Source organism: Rhamphochromis longiceps, linkage group LG6 (genome assembly GCF_057381845.1).
Source record: "Rhamphochromis longiceps isolate RC_006_pf linkage group LG6, R_longiceps_female_GT1.1, whole genome shotgun sequence".
Taxonomy (NCBI): Eukaryota; Metazoa; Chordata; class Actinopteri; order Cichliformes; family Cichlidae; genus Rhamphochromis; species Rhamphochromis longiceps.
The window spans coordinates 33,984,893-34,004,807 of record NC_140562.1 but is presented as its reverse complement, the minus strand read 5'-3'; the positions used below and the strand labels follow the sequence as shown (position 1 = coordinate 34,004,807).

Sequence of the window (19,915 nt, the reverse complement as noted above, 5' to 3'; positions counted from 1 at the left end):
AACTTTAGCCGAGTCATTTAGACAGCTGTTAGCACATGATTCTCCTTATATGTTTAATATGCTGCTGAGAATATAGCCCAGAAGAAGCGGATAGTATAGCTTTTATTTTGGAAAGAGACATTTCTCTGTAATAAACTCTCTTTTCCAAAGATGAGTGATTCCTCAATCAGATACAGGGCTCGCAATATCGCTAGCCCGACGTCCGGGGGCTAGCGATTTTTTCAGTCGGGCTACCAAAATCTATCTCTGCCCTGCCCGTCGGGCTATTGTAGGAAGGAAAAATATGTCAATGCTTTTGCATTCTTTCAGAAATGTAGCTGGGTAATTATGTCATTGGCATCGGTGAGCCACTGTCAATATGTGACATATTGAAATCGCGTTTGAATTTGCGCTTGTTTTTTGCTTTCACTTTGCAATTGCGGACAGCACTGATCTGTGAGTGATGATAATTTGTGCACCAATTCCTCTGACATGGTCTTATTAATTGTTAGCTTACTATGCAAACATGACAAGTGAAATCTCCCGCAGCAAGCTTAAACATGTGAGAGGTGGATCGCGCAGAGAATCGCTGAGCTTATGTGAGTGTGTGTAAAAGCAGCAGGATATATATTTGACTACGATGACCTGGATGACTGAGAACCTTCACAGACAGATATATATTTTAGTTCTGCTGAGCCAAATAAGACAGGTCAGGGTGAAGAAGTGACAGCCAAAGAAAAGCTTACCACAAAACGGAGAAGTTATGACAAATCAGACTATAAGGCAAAAAGAAAGTGCAGCTTTATGGTTTCATGGACAAAACAATTTCTGTGGCTGCAATATGACGAGCTAAATAACCAGGGCTGCACATAAGTGGTCCACAGGTGCGCATTCGCTGTCAAAATCAAAAACACGCACAAGGGTTAGGGTTAAATTTAAAAACTGTACTTTTGAGTTAAAATATATATTTATAATGAACATTTTTTTTGTATCGAAAAAATATCGAACCGTGACACGAAAGTATCGAACCGAACCGAGAATTTTGTGTATCGTTGCACCCCTAATGTGTGTGTGTGTGTATATATATATATATATATATATATATATATATATATATATATGTGTGTATATATATATATATATATATATATATATATATATATATATAGCGTAGTGGCTTAGACTACACGCCTTTGGAACAGAGGATCGCAAGTTCGATTCCTGCCTGGGGTGTCTGTATCCAGTAAGGGTCCTAAGGCTAGACCCCCTATGCTAAGCAAGCCTACCGCAGACATGAGCGAGACAGATAAATATGAAGGCATGCCGGCTCGGACGTCGCCCGGATCAACAAGGTCCGCGTCAGGTGTTGAGGAACCAGGGCACCCTGACGAAAAGTGGGCTACTGGAACAAGAAGGCAAGAGACGAAAACAGGGCGTTGTTGGAATGCTACTACGCAAGTAACCCCGGCGGAAGGGGCTACATGAATAGGATGAGGGACCTATGGATTCTTCGATACCCAACATCCACAATGACGGCGAAACAACTAGTAGCTCAGTGTTCCAACATTCGAAAGAAGGGACTGCTCTCACAGCTAGAGATTGACGAGGTACAACACAAATGCTACGGCAAGGAGGAGTCAGGACGCCAGGTCAGGGGGGAGATATCATCACCCCCACCTGAGATTGGGTACATAGCCCCAAGTGCGATAGGAGAAGGATCGTTGAGTGCCAGAGGAACTGACCTGAAAAATAGGATCATGACCAAGCTTGAAACCTGGATCCCCCGTAGCTGGTTACCAAGATTACGTGACGTACCCTCAGAAGGTCTGCTAGATGATGTTAATGCAGCACTACGGGCAATACCTACAACCACGATTACCGACACTAACAAGCTGATCTACAATACGGCAACAGTGATCAGTGAGATGCTTGGCTACAAGTTGAACAGCGACAAGGGGCAGTACCCTCCATGGAGAAGGAGGCTAGAGGGCAAGATCAAAGTAGCACGGAGGGAGGTTAGCCAACTAACGGAGTTGCAGAAAGGTGCGACAAATAAGGTGCCTAAGAAATACAGCAAGCTGTCCATACCTGAGGCCTTGGAAACTGCCAAGCAAAGACTCACAGCCTTGGCCAGCCGCTTGAGGAGGTACACCAGAGAGATAGAAGGCAGGAGAATAAACCAGCTGTTCTCCACAGAACCAGCAAAGGTGTACTCTCAGTGGCAAGGGAACAATAAGAGAACAGCACCACCAAGGCTGGAGACGGAGCAATACTGGAAGAGCATATGGGAGAAGGATGCAACCCATAACGGCAATGCTCAGTGGCTAGAGGATCTGAGGGCTGACCACAGCGACCTCCCTGAACAGGGTCCAGTAACCATCACAGTGGCAGATATCCAAGAAAGGGTCTCCAGTATGAAGAGTTGGACAGCACCAGGGCCCGACATGGTTCACGCCTACTGGCTGAAGAAGCTGACTGCACTCCACGAGCGTCTGGCAGCACAAATGAACCAGCTGCTAGTTAACGAGAGACACCCGGAATGGCTAACTGAAGGCCGGACGGTCCTGATCCCCAAGGACCCCAAGAAGGGACCGGTCCCCTCCAACTACCGACCAATAACCTGCCTCAGTACTACATGGAAGCTCCTGTCAGGCATCATATCGGCTAAGATGAACAGGCACATGGGTCAATACATGAGCGGGACACAGAAAGGAATTGGCAAGAATACCAGAGGCGCAAAACACCAGCTACTGGTAGACAGAACAATCAGCCGAGACTGCAAGACCAGACTGACCAACCTGTGCACTGCCTGGATTGATTACAAGAAGGCCTATGACTCAATGCCCCACAGCTGGATACTGGAATGCCTAGAATTGTACAAGATCAATGGGACCCTAAGAGCCTTCATCAGGAACTCAATGGGGATGTGGCGTACAACACTAGAGGCCAACTCCAAGCCCATAGCACAAGTCACCATCAAGTGCGGGATCTACCAAGGAGATGCTCTGTCCCCACCGCTGTTCTGCATAGGCCTGAACCCCCTCAGTGAGATCATTAACAAGACTGGCTACGGATACCGACTACGGAACGGAGCAGTTGTCAGCCACCTCCTGTACATGGATGACATCAAGCTGTATGCCAAGAGTGAACGAGACATCGATTCACTGATCCACACTACCAGGCTATACAGCAATGACATTGGAATGTCGTTCGGACTGGAGAAGTGTAGTCGGATGGTAACAAAGAGAGGGAAGGTAGTCAGAACTGAGGGGATTGAACTACCAGAAGGCAACATTGCAGACATAGAGGACAGTTACAAGTACTTGGGGATCCCACAGGCGAATGGGAACCATGAAGAGGCCGCTAGAAAAGCTGCAACCACCAAGTACGTTGTGTTACCCTCGTTAAGACCACACTGGACTTGTAACGTTGTGATTTCTACTTCATTAAGGACAGCCCCTTGAGATAGGCCATCTTGTTTTCAACAGGGTCCATATGGGAGTGAAAGTACAAAATATGTCAGCTAGGATATTAATATGAGCAAATAAGACACAAATCATTATTTGAACAGGGTGTAATGAGTTTAAGTTTTCACATATTTTAGATTCTAATGTTAGGCTATAACCCCTACAGCTTACTATTCATTTTCCAGATATTTTCTTGAATGTGAAATATTATTTACAATTACAGTCAGCATAAGATTAGAGTGTATAATTATGTTTATTGATTTGAGGGTACATCCTTTGCTCATTATCACCAAAAGCTCATTTCCATCAAACTTGTAGGATCAACCAATCACGGCTTTTGAAATGATGACTCATACCTAGCAACGGGGTCAACCACACCTCCTCACTAAGATAGGATTTTCCATCCATTCCTTGCTCAGAGTTCACTGAAAATGTTCTGGAATCACTTCTAAGCTAAAACTCCTGGCAAGGAATTTTTAGGTTAAGTTAGGAGCTCTCTGAGAGGATTCTCAGAATCTTTAGGGATACGGGCCCTGGTGGCTTTGAAAGGGATCATAAATGAGATGAAAATTGATAGCTTGATTTTTTTTTATAGACTTACACTCTACTACAAGATGCACTTTCTTTCAACAACTGCCTGGCAGAATTTTGCATACATTTTTAGTGCAATTCATCTTTATATTTGTCATTGGACCTAACTTGTTAGAAGTTATCACCATTGGCTTTTTTTGACTTATTAATTCTTGCTTTTTCAGTCATTGATTTCATCAATGAGCAAAAAGAACAAAGGTGTAAAAAAAACAGCCTCATATTCTCGGCAGTGAAACTTGCAAACGGTGGTAATTAAAAGTTCTTTATTACACAAATATCAACAGCCTTTTAGATTCAAAACTGGCTTAACTGTTGCTAGCACAGATTCAACAAGATAAAATAAACATCTTGGTCCATGTTGATAGCCACACGCAGTTGCTGCAGATTTGTCAGCTAGACATCCATGAAGCCAGTCTTCCCCTTCCACCACATCCCAAAGGTGCTGCGTTGGATTGAGATCTGGTGACTTTGGAGGTTTTTTTTGACTACACTGGCGTGTTCATGAAACAAGTTTAAGAAGTTCTGAGCTTTGTGACGTGATTAGATATTTGCGTTAACAAGCAGATGAATCGGCGTAAAGTGTTCAGTGTTTGTTCGTTAATATTAAAACTGATCTGGTCAACAGATAGGAGAGGAGCCACTATCGAGTGCTCAACATTTGTAGGAATTCCTTCAGGTCCACTGGAAAAGCATTTCAGGTGAAAACCTCATAAAGACCTCAATGCATGTTTAATGCATAAATTAAACATTTATAAGTTTTAAAACAAAACTGAAGACATCAAAATTTGAAAATTAATTAAAAACAAAAAAAAGAAAGAAAAAATTGATAGGTGTTTTGCCTTCTAAACAGTAAATATTTTAATCTGGTCAAATGACACCTACGGTGTGTTCACACCGAACACCGAACGCGTGTCCACGGTGAGCCAGATCACCCCCAAGGCAGCGACGTCCATCTGGGACTGTCTAGTGGACGACTTCATGGCTGTGCCTTCACCTGGAGACTGGCGCTCCATCACAGAGGGATTCCAGGAGCGCTGGAACTTTCCTCTGTGCTGTGCAGCTCTGGATGGGAAGCACATCCAGACAAAGGCACCCCATATATCATATAGGAGACACACACATTGATATACACTAAATATTCATTTCATTTCTTTTTTGTGGTGCCCAAATTGATGCACCTGCTTGATTTTGTTTAAACAATTATTGCACACTTTCTGTAAATCCAGTAAACTTCTTTTCACTTCTCAAATATCACTGTGTGTGTCTCCTGTATGATATTTAACTGACATTTTTTATTGTAACAACCAACAATTTATACAGGAAAATGATGTCTATTAACAAGGTTGCCCAAACTTCTGCATCCCACTGTATCAGTATATTTTGTCATTAGTATAATATGAAATAAAGTCTACATGTGTCAAGTCGTGTGCCAACATTTGCTGTGTAGTAGAACTGAGACATTAGTCATTATAAACATTTATTTGAAATAATATTAAAAGTCTCAAACAGAAAAACATTAAACATAAATATATAAAATATAAGAATTTACAGAGAGACAGGAATAAAAAGGACCAGCTGCTCTCCAGAGCAGGAACAAGGCTGAGGAGGAAATGCTCCATTGGAGACTGGTGTGGCCTCTTCAGGGACTCCAGGATGGCCAGCTCCACCGCCGATGGACCGTCCTGGGACCCGTCCCTCATCTGCCTCGGAGCCGTCCTCCTCTGTGGGCCTGTAAAACAGCACAAAACACAAAGAAATGAGAAGGCTGCTACTAGATTTTAATTTCAACATTGGAAAAAAAAAAAAACAATAACAGGATATAATCAGATTGGTTGTAGATATTTAGTAAAGGTGATCACAAGGGAATCCCACCGACTAAAAAGGTATCAGTGCTTGCTGTACATATCTGTGGGTGCAGCAGCAGGAGCTCAGGGACTGGGGATGCTCTGCTGCAGAATCAGTTGGTTCTATCAATACAGTATTAAATGTTAACAGGTTCGATATAATAATCGTAGAGTAGACAGTGGTCCCTCATTTATTGCAGGGGTTCTCAGAATAACTAGCCCCTGGTCACAGTTCTCACAATTGATTCTCAAAGTGCAAACCTTTGTAGATTGCAAAACGTAAAAGTATTATTATGCCGCGGTTTGTCTTCATCTGCCCGCCACTTTCGTGCGCCTTTTTCCCTCACGGTGCAGGTGTCTATTTCCGAATGAGGCTCATAGTTATGGGTGTTTTTGTGCTGTTTTTTCTATTGGACGCGATGGTTATCAAAACCAAACGTGATAAATTTGGCAAGCGCAGGAGATTTGTCAATCAGGCTGCAGAATGCAATGCTGTACTGTGCAATAAAAAATCAGCGAAAAAGCAAAGCAGTGACGGATGAACAGCGGGACCACTGTGTGCTGTTTATTAATAAACAATAAAATATATTCCTAAATGATAACATGCATAAAAGCAGAACGGTATTTGTACGTCAGTGGGAAAATAGCGGTGGCTTGCTAGCTTTTGTGCTGCTTCCCCGGGTCAGTGAAAACTTTCAAAAGAGAAATGAATGAACTTACCAGGTTGCCCGATCTCTTCACATATCTTCCTCCAAGCTCGGTCCTTTTTATTCCTGTCTCGGTACTGAAAGCAGCTGGTGTTGTACAGCTCCGAGTTGTTTGCTACCGCATTGATTAGCCTTCCCCTCCATTGAAGTATGAAAGGCTTTGGCTGGATCTGCCCCTTTGACCTAGGTAACAGCCACGTCACCAGGCTCCTGATTGGTTGTCGCGGCGCGATTTGACGCTGGAGTTCAGATTTTTCCAACTCGAGCGGTAGACGCGAAACGCGCGTATGCACAAAATGCAACACAAAAACTCACGCGCGTGGTTTTATTCGCGAGTCAAACGCGCCAGACGCGCTACACTGACGCGCGTTTCACGCGTTTTGGCGTTTTCGCGACGCAAATCTGCTTCCGAATTTTCGCGGGACCCGCAATCGCGCGTCATCGCGCCTTTCCATTGACTTTACATGTAAACCTGACGCTCTATTCGCGTCCATCGCGTTCGGTGTGAACACACCGTTAGATGTATACTCACTGTAACATTTCAAAGATGCAAAGAAAAAATGTTTGAACTGCTATGCAGTTTCAATTTTTCTTTGGACACTAACTAAAAAGTTGAATAATAAATACTTAATTAACTTCAGTCTTTTTCTTACAATTGTCTAAAACGTATTTTCTCGATGAATATTAAACAAACATCCACAGAAATGTATTTAAAACTTACAAATAGCATGTATTGTGCAATGCAGTATAAAGGTGTACATAAAAACCATGTTGTACATCTTCAGAAGAATAACATCTTCATAACAAGCCTGGGAAAAACTTAAACAAAACAAACAAACAAACAACCCCCCCAACCTCTTATCATACTATAGCATCCATAGATCCAAAGCAGTTTTAATCATGTTTATTATACACCAAACACCGACAACATTAAAACCACCTGCCTAGTACTCTGCATGTCCCACTTGTCCTCTAAATGGGGCAAAGGTCTTGTGGGTTGAATCTTTATAGTAAGGCAAGGCTGGTGCTGCTGTTGGGGACTACTACCACATTGTTGGGTATTCTTCATGTAAGTGAGTTGTAGTTTTAATGTTGTGACAGATTGGTGTATATTTAAAGTTACTTAATACCATTTTAGATTATTTCATTCATAAAAAAGAAGAAGAAGAACAACAACAACAACACACACAAAAAAAAACTAAAAATGTAAATTGTGTATGTTCCATACAGTTGGAAATGCAACATCTGCACAAAATTGATAGAAAACTAAAGTTACAATAGAAAGAAAGCAACAGAAGCAAGATTCAGCTATAATTTGGTCACAAGGTTTCTATAAATAGACTATTCCATCCATCCACACCACAAGCACAGAAGGAAGGTTCTAGCTTGTACAGATAAGTTTTGGAGATTAATTCAACCTCGATACTATAGGCACTGTACAAAAGAGAATTAGGATTTCTGGCCCATGCACTAGACCCACTCCCACTTCACATGTGTTTCCGGATTTTAATCCGACTAACAGACTTCAACTTTGGAAAATAATAACTGTACTTGTATGTTTGTTAGACCACAGGGACAAAACTGCCTTGCAGGTTTTAATGATTTTGTTCTTTAATATATTCTTCTGGTTGCATAGTCTAACACCATGCTGGCTGCTCCAAGTAAAGCTGGTTCTTCCAAGTCTGATGTTACAACCTTGATGTTTTGGACAGAGAAGAGCGCTCTCTGCGAGATGACATGCTGCACTGGCGCCTGGTAGTAAGAGGCCAAGACTCCAGACAGAATCACCTGTGAAGGGTTGACTATGTGGAGGATGTTGATGATGCCCACACCCAGTGCAGTGGCGGCTAAAAAGGGTAAGAACACATAAGGAAGTTATATTTTATCTTTTTTTAAATATATCTTTTAAAACATTACCACATAATCTAAATAACAGGCTGCCTATTTCCATCTGTTTCCACGTGTATGCCAGGTTTTGAGATTTCTTTCATATAACAAAAGGGGTGTGTTATAAACGGTAACACACGGCTGTGTTAACCCCACAGAAAAACTCCTACTCAAATAATGCCTACTGTAAATGTAAGATGCCCAGTAATATGTCCACGAGTAATTTATTTATAGTATTGACTCTTAAGTTAAATTCAGGCTGTTGTGTACATGTGAAAATAAATCAGATTTAGACTAGAGATGGACCGATCCAATATTACGTATCGGTCCGATACGGACGTAAATTACTGGATCGGATATCGGAGAGAAATAAAAAAATGTAATCCGATCCATTAAATATTAAAAAAAACACCTCACAAAACTTGGCGACATGGCGTAACTCGGCCCATAACCGTAGCACGTCGGAGCAGTGTGCTCACATGATAGAGCGGCTGTATGTATTTGTAGCCTCAACCAGCATTTCATCTGTGATCCCAGAGAGAAGCAAAGCAAGTGTGTAAGTTCATCTCTGAATGTTTGTAAAGCATTCCCATGTTAAGCTTAACAACTGATATATGGAGCAACTGCCTCTTCTCTCTCCCTCTCCTGTTGCTACTTCAATCATGAAACTGCTTAATGATCAGCTGATCGGCTTTTCTGTCGCGAGTCCGTCTCTCTTCTTTGTTTTTGGCCCACTTTGCACCAGAAAGAGGAAACCAGTGGCTGAACAACAGCAGCACGTTTAAGCTTGATAAGCTGCTGTTAGAATTTATTTAATATTACTTTCTAGACCAGGATCTTTTTCTACGTAGCTGACGGCTGGTAACTGTGCAGGGGCGGATCTAGCAAAGTTTAGCCAGGGGGGCTGATAGAGATTGAAAATGTGACGTCATTCAGGGGTAAAACCGCAAAGAATTCTGGGAACTCGTGGCAAGAGGTACTAGCGCACGCAGGCTTTCAATTGAAATCAGTTATACAGCGATAAAATGAAACACAAAAATGGCAAGAAGCTGTTGTATTATTAACTGCAATAGCCAGTCGCATGACAGCCACGGGAAGCCGACGGGTAAAGAGATCGGTTGTTATCGGATTACGTCGTTGAAGAGAAATTGTTCAAGCCATGTTTCCGAAGTAACAAAGACGCGACGGATGGTCTGGATTGCAGCCATTCAAAGACAAAATATAACGTCCCAGAACACTCCAGCTCACATGTTAGTCTGCTCCAAGCATTCCCACAAAGGTCAGTCTTCTGTTGTAGTTAATGCGTCATTTTTCTTAACATAATTGGTGATATAGGTTACAAGCAAGTCTGGCGCTGAACAGAAATTGTCGCGCTATGCTCCTTTATTTATTGTGCATAAACAGTGAATTGTCCTGACACAATATTGCGTTTCGCTTCTGTTATTATGGTACATTGACAAAAACATATACTTTTATTCACAGGATAAAACAGGTTTTTTGTATCACTAATTGCCCAGTACGATTACAGCATACAGTCTTATTGTCACTGCTACATTTCTGTGATGGGTGCCAGAAATTATTTCCACTACTAATTAATTACCGTTGAGCTCAAAGGTCCTATTAATAAACGGTTAACGAATGTGTATTTATGAAGACGATTTGTGAGACTGGTAAACTTATGATACGTACGATGATCTTTCGTTCTACACGGTGCATTTCAAGGTCCTGTACCCATCCGTCGGTAAACTGTACCTGGGCTTGTTGCAGTGACCTGAAGTTACTAAACTTCATGATTGTATGCACTCACTCCAAGAAGCGTATAATTATAAATCTGAGCGTGGTGAAAGTTGGGCAGCACGCTAACGTCTTTTGTCCACTCTGTGTGCTCGTAAGGGTCTGACCCTTTCACTCCTTTGATTTTTTCCTCGTATCTTTTCTTTGTCTTTTCGTCGAGTCTGTATTTGTACGGACCGGCATTGTTCTCCTTCGTTTTGTACATTCCTTTTTTGGGGGGGCAAAGAAAAAGCAAGAATTTATTGGAACCGGAAAATGAACGTTTTGCGGTGCTGCAAATGCTTGCATTTGATGCGGTACTTGGATTGTTTTGCCACGAGTTCCCGGCATGCAATGCGCGAAAATCACGTGGTCTGTCAATCTCTATATGGCATTCACAGGGAAAAGGGGGCACAAAGACATACTTTTCTTTCTTATTCTCATTTAAAATGTCTAGCTTTTAATAAATAATTATCTGAATCTTACACCCAAAGTTTTAATCTGATGTAAGAAGTCCATTACTGTATATAGTAACTGTTAAGTCTAATATACCCTAGTAAGCTATAGTGCTTTTTCCTTTGGGAAGATACCATCTGTGCAGTCTGCAATTCTGTTGAAGGAAGATGTTGAATCTATTTAATTATTCTTGAAAAATAATTTATTTCTGTGCATTTTTTTCCAACCTGCATCAAATTAAAGTTGATTACGTCGATTAAGAATCATGAGGTGGAGGGTGGGGGGTGGTTCCCTATTTTTTTTTCGCTGGGAGTTTGCAACCCTGTTAGTTAGGTTGCTTAATATTTCTGCTAAGTACTCTTTAAAATACCAGAATAGTAAGGATTGAGTAGGTTTAAGTTTATTAGATTGATCAGTATTACTGAACTATGAAATATTTTGGGTGCAGTGTATTTTTTTACATACAGGTATAACAGAATAGCTTTAGTGTTGTTGTTTATTTAAACTTGAGTATGAACTTATACAAAATGCAGCAAGATATTTAAAAAAAAAAAGAGTTTTATTGATTAAAAAACACTATATCGGATTCATATCGGTATCGGCAGATATCCAAATTTATGATATCGGTATCAGACATAAAAAAGTGGTATCGTGCCATCTCTAATTTAGACCACTGCTGAGGTAGAAATATTGTCAACCCCATTTTCAAGCTAGGTGAACCTACTATTCTCTACTATTTTCTCTGTGTCCTTTGTGAACTAACCCTTGGTCAGAACAGCGTCGGCTTTGGAGTTTCCCATTTTGGCTGCACTGATAAGATGTGCAGCAGTGATTGGCTCTGAGAGTTTCATATCCATCCCCTCCACCTTCAACAGATCCTCTGTAAAAAACAAACACACAAACAAACAAAAAACACATGGATAATGAACATGGATAATGATAAATGGAATGAAGCCACTTGAGACATACAACAAGAAGGGTTATGCTTAATTACTTCCTGACGTCGTTCATTCCTGTGCTGGATTTAAACTGACTTTACAGCTTAAGAAACAGGAACTAGCATTGCAGGATACAGTTTTATCTAAATAATACCAATCTCACTGTTTATCAGATTATCATGTGATGGATGACTGAGTTGCTAAACAAAAACTCAATAAATATATATTTGTTTAAAAAGATTATAGAATACAACATAAAACCATAAGAGTTGAGGTACAATTTTCTCTACCCCATCAAGAAAATACATGCCCCAATTTAAAAACAAACAAACAAACAAACAAAAAAACCCACCCCGGCCTTCTGTGTAAAATGTAAATAAAAACAGAATACAACACTTTCCCAAACCCATAAACCCACATTTTACTCAAAACAGAAGATATAAAATCGTATCAAACATTTTAACAGAGTCACTTTACTATTTAATGAAAAATATTTGCTCATTTTGAATTTGATGCCAGCAACGCATCTCAAAAGTTGGGAACTAATTATACTAATATTAACTGGCAACAGGTCAGAAACATGATTGGGGATAAAAGGTTGACCACTCCATCTATCAATGCAGGTTAAATCTCTATCACTCAAAGAAGGAGCCATGTGTTAGCATCTGCTTAAAATTTCCTGGGTAAACACTACTTAGGCTACTTCTGTGCTTACATTGAACTTATGCTGTTTCAGTACTATTGCACTATAATGCTGATTGCTGCTGCTACCACTTAGTGTCAATACATTCACACTCTTGGGTAGGGATGGGTACCGGTGTCCGGTGCCATGATGGCACCGGTTCTGACATAAACGGTAGTAACCAGACAGAAAAGCAGCGCACATTTCGGTGCTTTATTTCGGTGCTTTTTTTTCCTCAGCTGTGATACACTTCTAGCCAATCATTTTACCTTTGCGAGGATAGTAGGCGGGGCCAGGTACGTACGTTCTTTTAGAGCAGAGCTACAGATTAAAAATGCCCAAAGCGAAGCGGTCAAAGTCTGGCTGTACTTCACAGCAAAAGATGCAAACTCATCAACCTGCAACTAGTGCTTTAAGGTGATACTGTCAAAGGAGGTAACACCTCGAATCCGATGAAACACCTGGCGACGTATAGCGTTTTTTTTTTTTTTAAAAGCCGAGAAATGCACAGTATTTGATAGCTTGCTGCGAGACCTCACACCGAGCACATCTACTGCGGGTGGGTTGCCTGTTATTGGACCCGGATTTAGCAACATCCCCCAAAAACCCGAAGAGGAGAGTCCTGGCCCCTAGCCCTGCCAGTGTAGCAGAAATGATGACGGGTGATGATGGCAGCAGCAGCCGTTCTTCTCTGCGTGAGTAGCTTAATGTTGTTCGTGTGTAATTTACGTTGAGTAGGCTAACCACATTATTATATTAATGCATGTAAGGTGAATTAGCAAACATCATCATAGCTACATGCGGCTGTCTTCTTGTTTGATGGCAGATACTCCCTTCACCCTGGCCAAAAAGGAAAACAGCTAAACATGAGAGGTTTTTGGACAAAGTTTGTGTTTTTTCCATTGTTTAAGCACTGCTTCCAGCCAAGAGTGATACCATATATGCCCCATAGCTGCAGAAAAGGCTAACATTGTTATCTTTCTACAAAAAACCAGCTAAACATGAGAGGTTTTTGGACCAATTTTCTGTTCTCCATTCTTTAAGCACCGGTTTGAGCACCGTTTGAGCACCGGCACCGTTTCAAAAGTACCGATTTAGCACCGGTATCGGATAAAACCTAAACGATACCCATCCCTACTCTTGGATAGTCTGTCATCATGACAGCAGCATACAAGCAACATGGATATGAACCCTGCTCCTGACGACACTGACAAAGTATTTTCATTTCGTTAGAGGCGATCCTGCCAATGCTCTATTATAAAAAAAAAAGTTGATGGTGTAAAATTTAGTTGCACTTTCTGTTGCTCTGGTATCGTAAGAAAACTTATAAAAGATTATCTGCTGGATAAAGATTTATTTTGTGTTTATGTTTTTGTGGAGAGATTTCAATTTTTACATTTTCAAAGGTTTCTAAAGCCAAGTGTTGGTAAGCGCATAGCCAATATCCACTATTAAAAAAAACAAAAAAAATCTCTCACCATCATGCAGTTTTTTGGCCTCTCTCTGAAGGGCCATCCCAGATGCATAGGCCTCTATACAGCCACAACTGCCACACATACACTCTGGGCCTTCCAGGGAAACCATGATGTGACCCAGCTCAGCAGCACAGAAGGTACTACCATGGACCAACTCATTGTGATGGATAATTCCTCCTCCAATACCTGCACACAGAGTCAAAATATTTTTTACTTCCTGAGACTTAAATAACCAGACGATGTAATTTACAAAAAGAATAAGGCAGTAAATATTATTTCAGCTGTAAAAATCATCATCGCAGTTTGTTTGAATTCATACAGGTCTCACAGTTATCATTAGTGGTGCAACGGATCAAAAATCTCATGGTTCGGATCGGATCACGGTTTAAAGTCACGGATCGGATCAATTTTCGGATTAGCAAAAAAAGAAAAAAGACAAAAATTTAACATTTACTTATTGAAGTATTTTTTGCCTGTTAAAAACATTCACCTCAAGACTCATTCCACACAAATATTTAAAAAAAAATTATGGTACAATATAGGGCAGTATAGGGCTTTGTATCTACCACTCAATTCAATTCAATTTTATTTATAAAGCGCCAAATCACAGCAACAGTCAGCTCAAGGCGCTTTATATTGCAAGGTAGACCCTACAATAATACACCATACCACTCATTATATCGCACTCCGCTGTGATATAATGAGCTGTCAACGTTGCTTTCCGTTGCCCTGGAGGTCCACCCATTTGTAGTAGTTAGGGCAACAGAAGATGCCTGGGACAGTTCAGCCACAACTTAAATCTTTTCCTGCTCATACATGCTTGGAACGATCTTGCCACTAAAGTGGACGCGAACGGGATATCATAGCGTGGCTCAAGCACGTTCATCTGCACCACTAGTTATCAAGCAAATAGATGAAGATCCTCATCTGAAAAACTTTAAAAAACAAAAACTTCTCACCTGTTCCTGTGATGACTGTGACAAAGTTCTCCACTCCTTTGCCGTGACCAAACTTCCTCTCTGCCAGTGCAGCACAGTTGCCATCATTGTCAACCCAGACGGGTAGGTGTAAAGCATCTGATATGGGCGTTCTTAGGTCCACAGAAGACCACTCCTGAATCAGCTTTGTGGAGTGAAGGACCACACCATCTTGGGGGTTTACACGCCCACCAGTGGACACTCCTAAAGAGCAGAAATAAATCTGAAATTGTTGTGCTGGGTTTTTTTCCTATGTGTAAATGTGTTTTAGTATTAGTGTGTTTTCATACCGACACCAAGTATTCTACAGTTAAGGCCCACAGCATCCCGCATGGCATCATTGCACATCTTTAATATGAGTTCCATTCTGGCCTCGAAAGTCTTTGGATTGGGCTGGCTGTATTTCTTCACTATGGTGCCCTGGAAAAGTTTAAAAAACAAAACAGCAGAACAGACAAAAGCTTTTGAAAGTGAAAATGAAGAAACATTTAAAAAAACATTTAAAGTTTAGTGTTCATCCAGCCTACCCTCATGCAGACAATGGCCACTCTGAGGTTGGTCCCTCCCAGGTCGACGGCCAAAGCACTTTGTGTCTCTAGGATATGATCAATGTCCTGGGAAATCGGATCTTTCACAGGAGGGAAGCAGAAGGTCTTTTGGAGAGGCTCGTCCAGGTCAATAGAACGGAGAAACTTGAGAATACGAGGCACTGCGTTGCCATCACCATAAATCTTAGAACTGATTTAAACAAACAAACAAACAAACATATTTGCGTGTTTGCATATTTGCTAATATAAACATTTTTTAAAATTTTGTTTTGACTCCAAATACAGTTCAGTGCAACCCATTGTTACATTATTACCTTCTCCTGATTCTCAAACCTTTTTTTTAAATTATGTCACAGACAGTGACTCTGCCATAACCCCTTTTTTAAAAATAATTTGGATAAAATCTGCCTTATAGACGAACAGTTTGGTAAAGTAACACAGTTTTCTTCTTTCTAAGACTGCACACAATAATCACAGACGTATATAACATTCACCTGCATGTCTATTGTTGGTTAATGAGCCTGACCTGATTCTGTACAAAACGTGTTATGTTAAACATACCATAGGATATACATTAGGGCTGCCACAAACGATTATTTGGATAGTCGACTAGTCACCGATTATTTTTGCGATTAGTCGACTAATCAGATCATCATCCATTGGACGTAAAACGTACAGCTTATTGCACCAGCAGCATCTGCTCTAATATAACTATCATTAGCTTACAGCTTTAAGTGTTTAAGGTATGTGCTAACTAAAAATAAAGACAAGATGATAGTTTATTAAATTTTAATGAAATTTGCAGATTGTTTCGGTGAAGTTTAATAAACTCCTTGCTATCTAAAATATAACAGGACACCGGAGTAAATTCTGGAGCATCTCACACTTCTGATAATCAGCTGTCTGCTTGATGTTTATTTAGCTGTGTAAAAACTATAACTTTAATCTCAGCCAAACCGATTTACTCAGGAACAAATAAAATACTAAAAAAAAAGCCAAACAATAACATTGTTAAGTTATCTAAGTGACTTATATATCATGTTTAACCTGAGTAGCGAAAGACAGCGGTGGGTTTGAAAACGATTTGCCAGGAGTCCGGTGTTCTCACGGCTCTAATGAGCCTAGCCCCCGGCTCGCTATCGAGCTAGTGGGTAACAGACGTCTCTGAAAACGTCAGAGCGCTTTTGAAAATATGTGGTGTCCTGATAAACTGAGCAGATATTTGAGGTTTACACAGCTACATTCTCGCCTGAAAATATGTTAAACGTTTATTTTGTGACCCAGAAAGAATAATAAGAGTAATATTAAAACTAACTAGCTGCCGCCATTGTTGGAAACTGAGCTGGGCTGCGCTATGAATTCTGGGACACAGCTTCTTCTTCTTCGGGGTTTAACGGCAGCTGGCATCCTTGTACATGCAGTGCTGCCATCTTCTGTTTCAGTCCGTTATTACACTCTTAAATCCTACTACTTATTCCTGCGTCTTTTGGGATCTTACAAAGCTTCAAACGACGCGTCGACTATTAAATTAGTCGTCGACGATTTTGATAGTCGACGTAATCGTGACTAGTCGACTAATCGTGGCAGCCCTAATATACATCTTGCCATTTCCTGCTACTTCTAATATCTTAAAGGGCTTTAACAAAGACAATTCATCAACTGACTCATTTGATAGATATGCAAAAAGTAAGTACTGGCTGGCAGAGGAAAAACAGGTCACACAACTTGAATGTGACAAACTGATAATGACAGACTGTAATTTCCAACATATTTTTGAAATCCTGTTCAACAGGACTTTAACTGGCACTGTAAGTAAAGTTACTGAAAATATACAGCAGTTCCTTCATTGAAAGAAGGCTTGGCAAATGAAAATACACAGTTAAAAATTTGGTCAAACACCCAGGGGACAAATGAAGATTGTACACTGGCCATACCAGGGGTATCTCTTTCCAAACTGCAGCTCCAGAGCATGGTAGATTTTATTGTGAGTGTCGGCATCTCTGACATGTAAAACATTTTCACCTGGGAGAAAAAAAATGTCCTCAAGTTAATAAGAAAAACAACCTGAGACAGATTTAGCAGAACAATACAGCTTGGCAGGTTGAGGAAAATAACCTTGATGTTTTTGTACTATTTTGTCTTCCAGCAGCCTCAATCCTTTAAATGTTCAAGGACAATTAATTCATGTCCCAGTAAATGATTCTTTCCAGCTATACCACACATACTGACATTATATTACTCAATCATTAACATATACTAAAAAAATAAATAAAACATGAGTCTCAGTGGAGTCTTTTGGACTATGATGACCTGACTGTCTACTAATAGTGCTGGGTGTTTGTCTCCTGGAGATGGGATTGATAGCGGATATTATGGGAATAGTATGAGAAAGTTCATGATGGGATAATCATTCCCGCTGTAACTTGTTTTCACCTTTTCCTCTTGATATTGCGTGACTTAAAAAAAAAAGAAGAAGAAGAAAACGTTGCGCCTTTGTTTAGCTCCTGTGAAGCTTTGTATGAGATAAGCTCAGGGCAATTGACATTCTTGTTACACCTACCTGTTTCTCTGCCTGTTTGTCTTGTTCCCAGGTTAATGACAGGTGTGCCAAAGGCCCCAGCCTCTCGTACCCCGCAGCTGCTGTTTCCAATCATGCAGCCAGCATGTGACACAAGCTGGATGAACTGCTCAAAAGGAATGTGCTTCACTGCTCGGAAGTTTGGGTGTTGCTCAATCCCCTTTCTTCGCATAACACGTACCATCTCCTTACTTCCTGTTTATAGGAGAAATGCTTATGTTATTTTTCTCAACTTTTGTTTGAGTGTCCAAACCTTATTGAAAAGAGGACTTTAAAAACAGTAAGCACAGGTGGAGCTAACCGGCATCAATGTTGGGAAAGAGGATGAGAGTCTTCTTGTTGAAGGAAATCAACGCATCCAGCATCAGCCCATAGATTTTAATAGAGTGCTGGATGTTCGTCGTGACCGGGTGCTGCAATGCTACAATATAGTCACCTTCCTGGACCTTGTCATCTGCAAGATGCAAATATCACATAAAATACAAACGTAGACTTATTTCTCATTAAATAATTTTGTCCTGTGAATATATTTCTGCATACCCAACCAGCTTTTGATGATATCCATGTAGTCCTCTCTGTGATGAGACAATAGCAGCTTGTCATATGAAGGGCAGCCAGCAAGGAGGATACGAGAGTGGTCCTCACACATAGCTATGAGGTGCTGCTCTGCCATCCGTGTGCAGCAGGCGTGGTAATGGGCCAGTTTACTGATAGCATGGCGGATTGAGTCATCAATTGTACCACTAACCTGGAACAAGCAGCACAGGATAGAGTTAAAAAATAATAATAATACTGATGTAACCACCCCCATCCTCCAGTAGCTAGTGTCCCCTATGTTTTAAATTCTAGGTGACTCCCTTCTTTTGTTATCACAAGATTTTCAGAAAACCTGACCGCTGAACTTGATCTCAAGGTCAAGGTCACCAAAATTCAAACTCCTCTGGCATGTTTTTGAAGATGCACCTATTGTATGAATTAGAAAACTCTAGGTGACAACTTTTGAGATACTGTTATGACATAGTTGGGTGTCCAAGCTGTCCACCTGCCCAGCCCATCAGCCTTTTACAGCTGAGGGGTAAAACAAAAAGAAGAAAAGATTCTGCACTGGCAGAATGCATAAAACAAATCTAAGTACTTATGATGCAATATTGCCCCCATATTTTAATTTTCTTTTCATTGTGTGCTGCTTTCAAGAAATGTAATTGCCTCTAATGAAGGAGAAACTGTTCAACTGGGTTTCCTCACCTCTCCTCCCTCCAGGTGAAGTATTCTAATATTCATTAATGCTGCAGCAGTAGCCAAAGCGAGAGCATCGAAACGATCACCGTGTACGACCAGGATGTCAGGTTTCAGTCTCTGTATAACATCAGGGAGTTTTACAAGTGCCAGCCCAACGCTTTCCACCATGGCAGCCTCGTCCTCTCCTCTCACAATAGTGTGGAGCTTCGAGCCAATGTCAAAGTCGTCCTGCTCAATCATCCGAAAAGTGTTCCTGCAAAAACAAAACACTTCGGTAAGTTGCAAACAGCACAATGTATACTGAAAGTTCCAAATCATGGGATGGCAACAAAAGGTTTCATTTTTGCAATGTTTTTGAGATGCAAGAAAGAAAGAAAAAAGACTGGAAGCTTATTTTTGGAACTTGGCAATGTGAGATTCAAATTTTAAATGCTGACCAAGTTATCGGAGTTATCTTTTGCACACAAATATTGAGTGAGTATGGAAAATATGACATGTCTCTATGAATATTCTAGGCTTATATACTCGGTCTTGCTTAAAACATGCAGACCATTGTTATACTGTCTGTGCAGTTGTTTGACTCCTTTACAAATGTTCGAATCCCATCCGTTAGACACCAAAACTGGATAAATATCACAAATCTCTCAAATCTCAAACTCACTATTGATATCAATGTTTTTTTGCCGTCACTCCACAACTGTAATCTTTTCCTCAGCAACCAAACCCCATGAGTTGCTATGTAATTTTACTCCTAGTAAATCAGTTATGTGGTTT

The 19,915-nt window shown here is 40.7% G+C and overlaps 1 protein-coding gene and 1 long non-coding RNA gene across 6 annotated transcripts in view; both read right to left on the bottom strand.

The window, feature by feature from the left end:
• Window positions 1-4,286: 4,286 nt before the first annotated feature.
• Window positions 4,287-7,102, bottom strand: LOC146668414 (uncharacterized). Its single transcript, XR_014912151.1, has 2 exons — window positions 6,602-7,102; window positions 4,287-5,766 (listed from the first exon to the last, which is right to left on the bottom strand). It is a non-coding gene; the product is annotated as an uncharacterized LOC146668414 (long non-coding RNA).
• Window positions 7,103-7,293: 191 nt separating this feature from the next.
• Window positions 7,294-19,915, bottom strand: part of gne (glucosamine (UDP-N-acetyl)-2-epimerase/N-acetylmannosamine kinase) — a 33,016-nt gene continuing 20,394 nt past the window's right edge. For all 5 annotated transcript variants that reach the window (XM_085410318.1, XM_085410316.1, XM_085410319.1 and 2 more), the window contains 11 exons: window positions 19,148-19,394; window positions 18,443-18,650; window positions 18,204-18,356; window positions 17,885-18,097; window positions 17,259-17,346; window positions 15,304-15,514; window positions 15,067-15,196; window positions 14,759-14,980; window positions 13,803-13,985; window positions 11,468-11,584; window positions 7,294-8,435 (listed from right to left, as the gene is read on the bottom strand). In XM_085410318.1, the coding sequence (XP_085266444.1) occupies window positions 8,200-8,435; window positions 11,468-11,584; window positions 13,803-13,985; window positions 14,759-14,980; window positions 15,067-15,196; window positions 15,304-15,514; window positions 17,259-17,346; window positions 17,885-18,097; window positions 18,204-18,356; window positions 18,443-18,650; window positions 19,148-19,394 (2,008 nt within the window). In that variant the 3' untranslated portion in view covers window positions 7,294-8,199. The remainder of the gene's footprint in view (window positions 8,436-11,467; window positions 11,585-13,802; window positions 13,986-14,758; window positions 14,981-15,066; window positions 15,197-15,303; window positions 15,515-17,258; window positions 17,347-17,884; window positions 18,098-18,203; window positions 18,357-18,442; window positions 18,651-19,147; window positions 19,395-19,915) is intronic.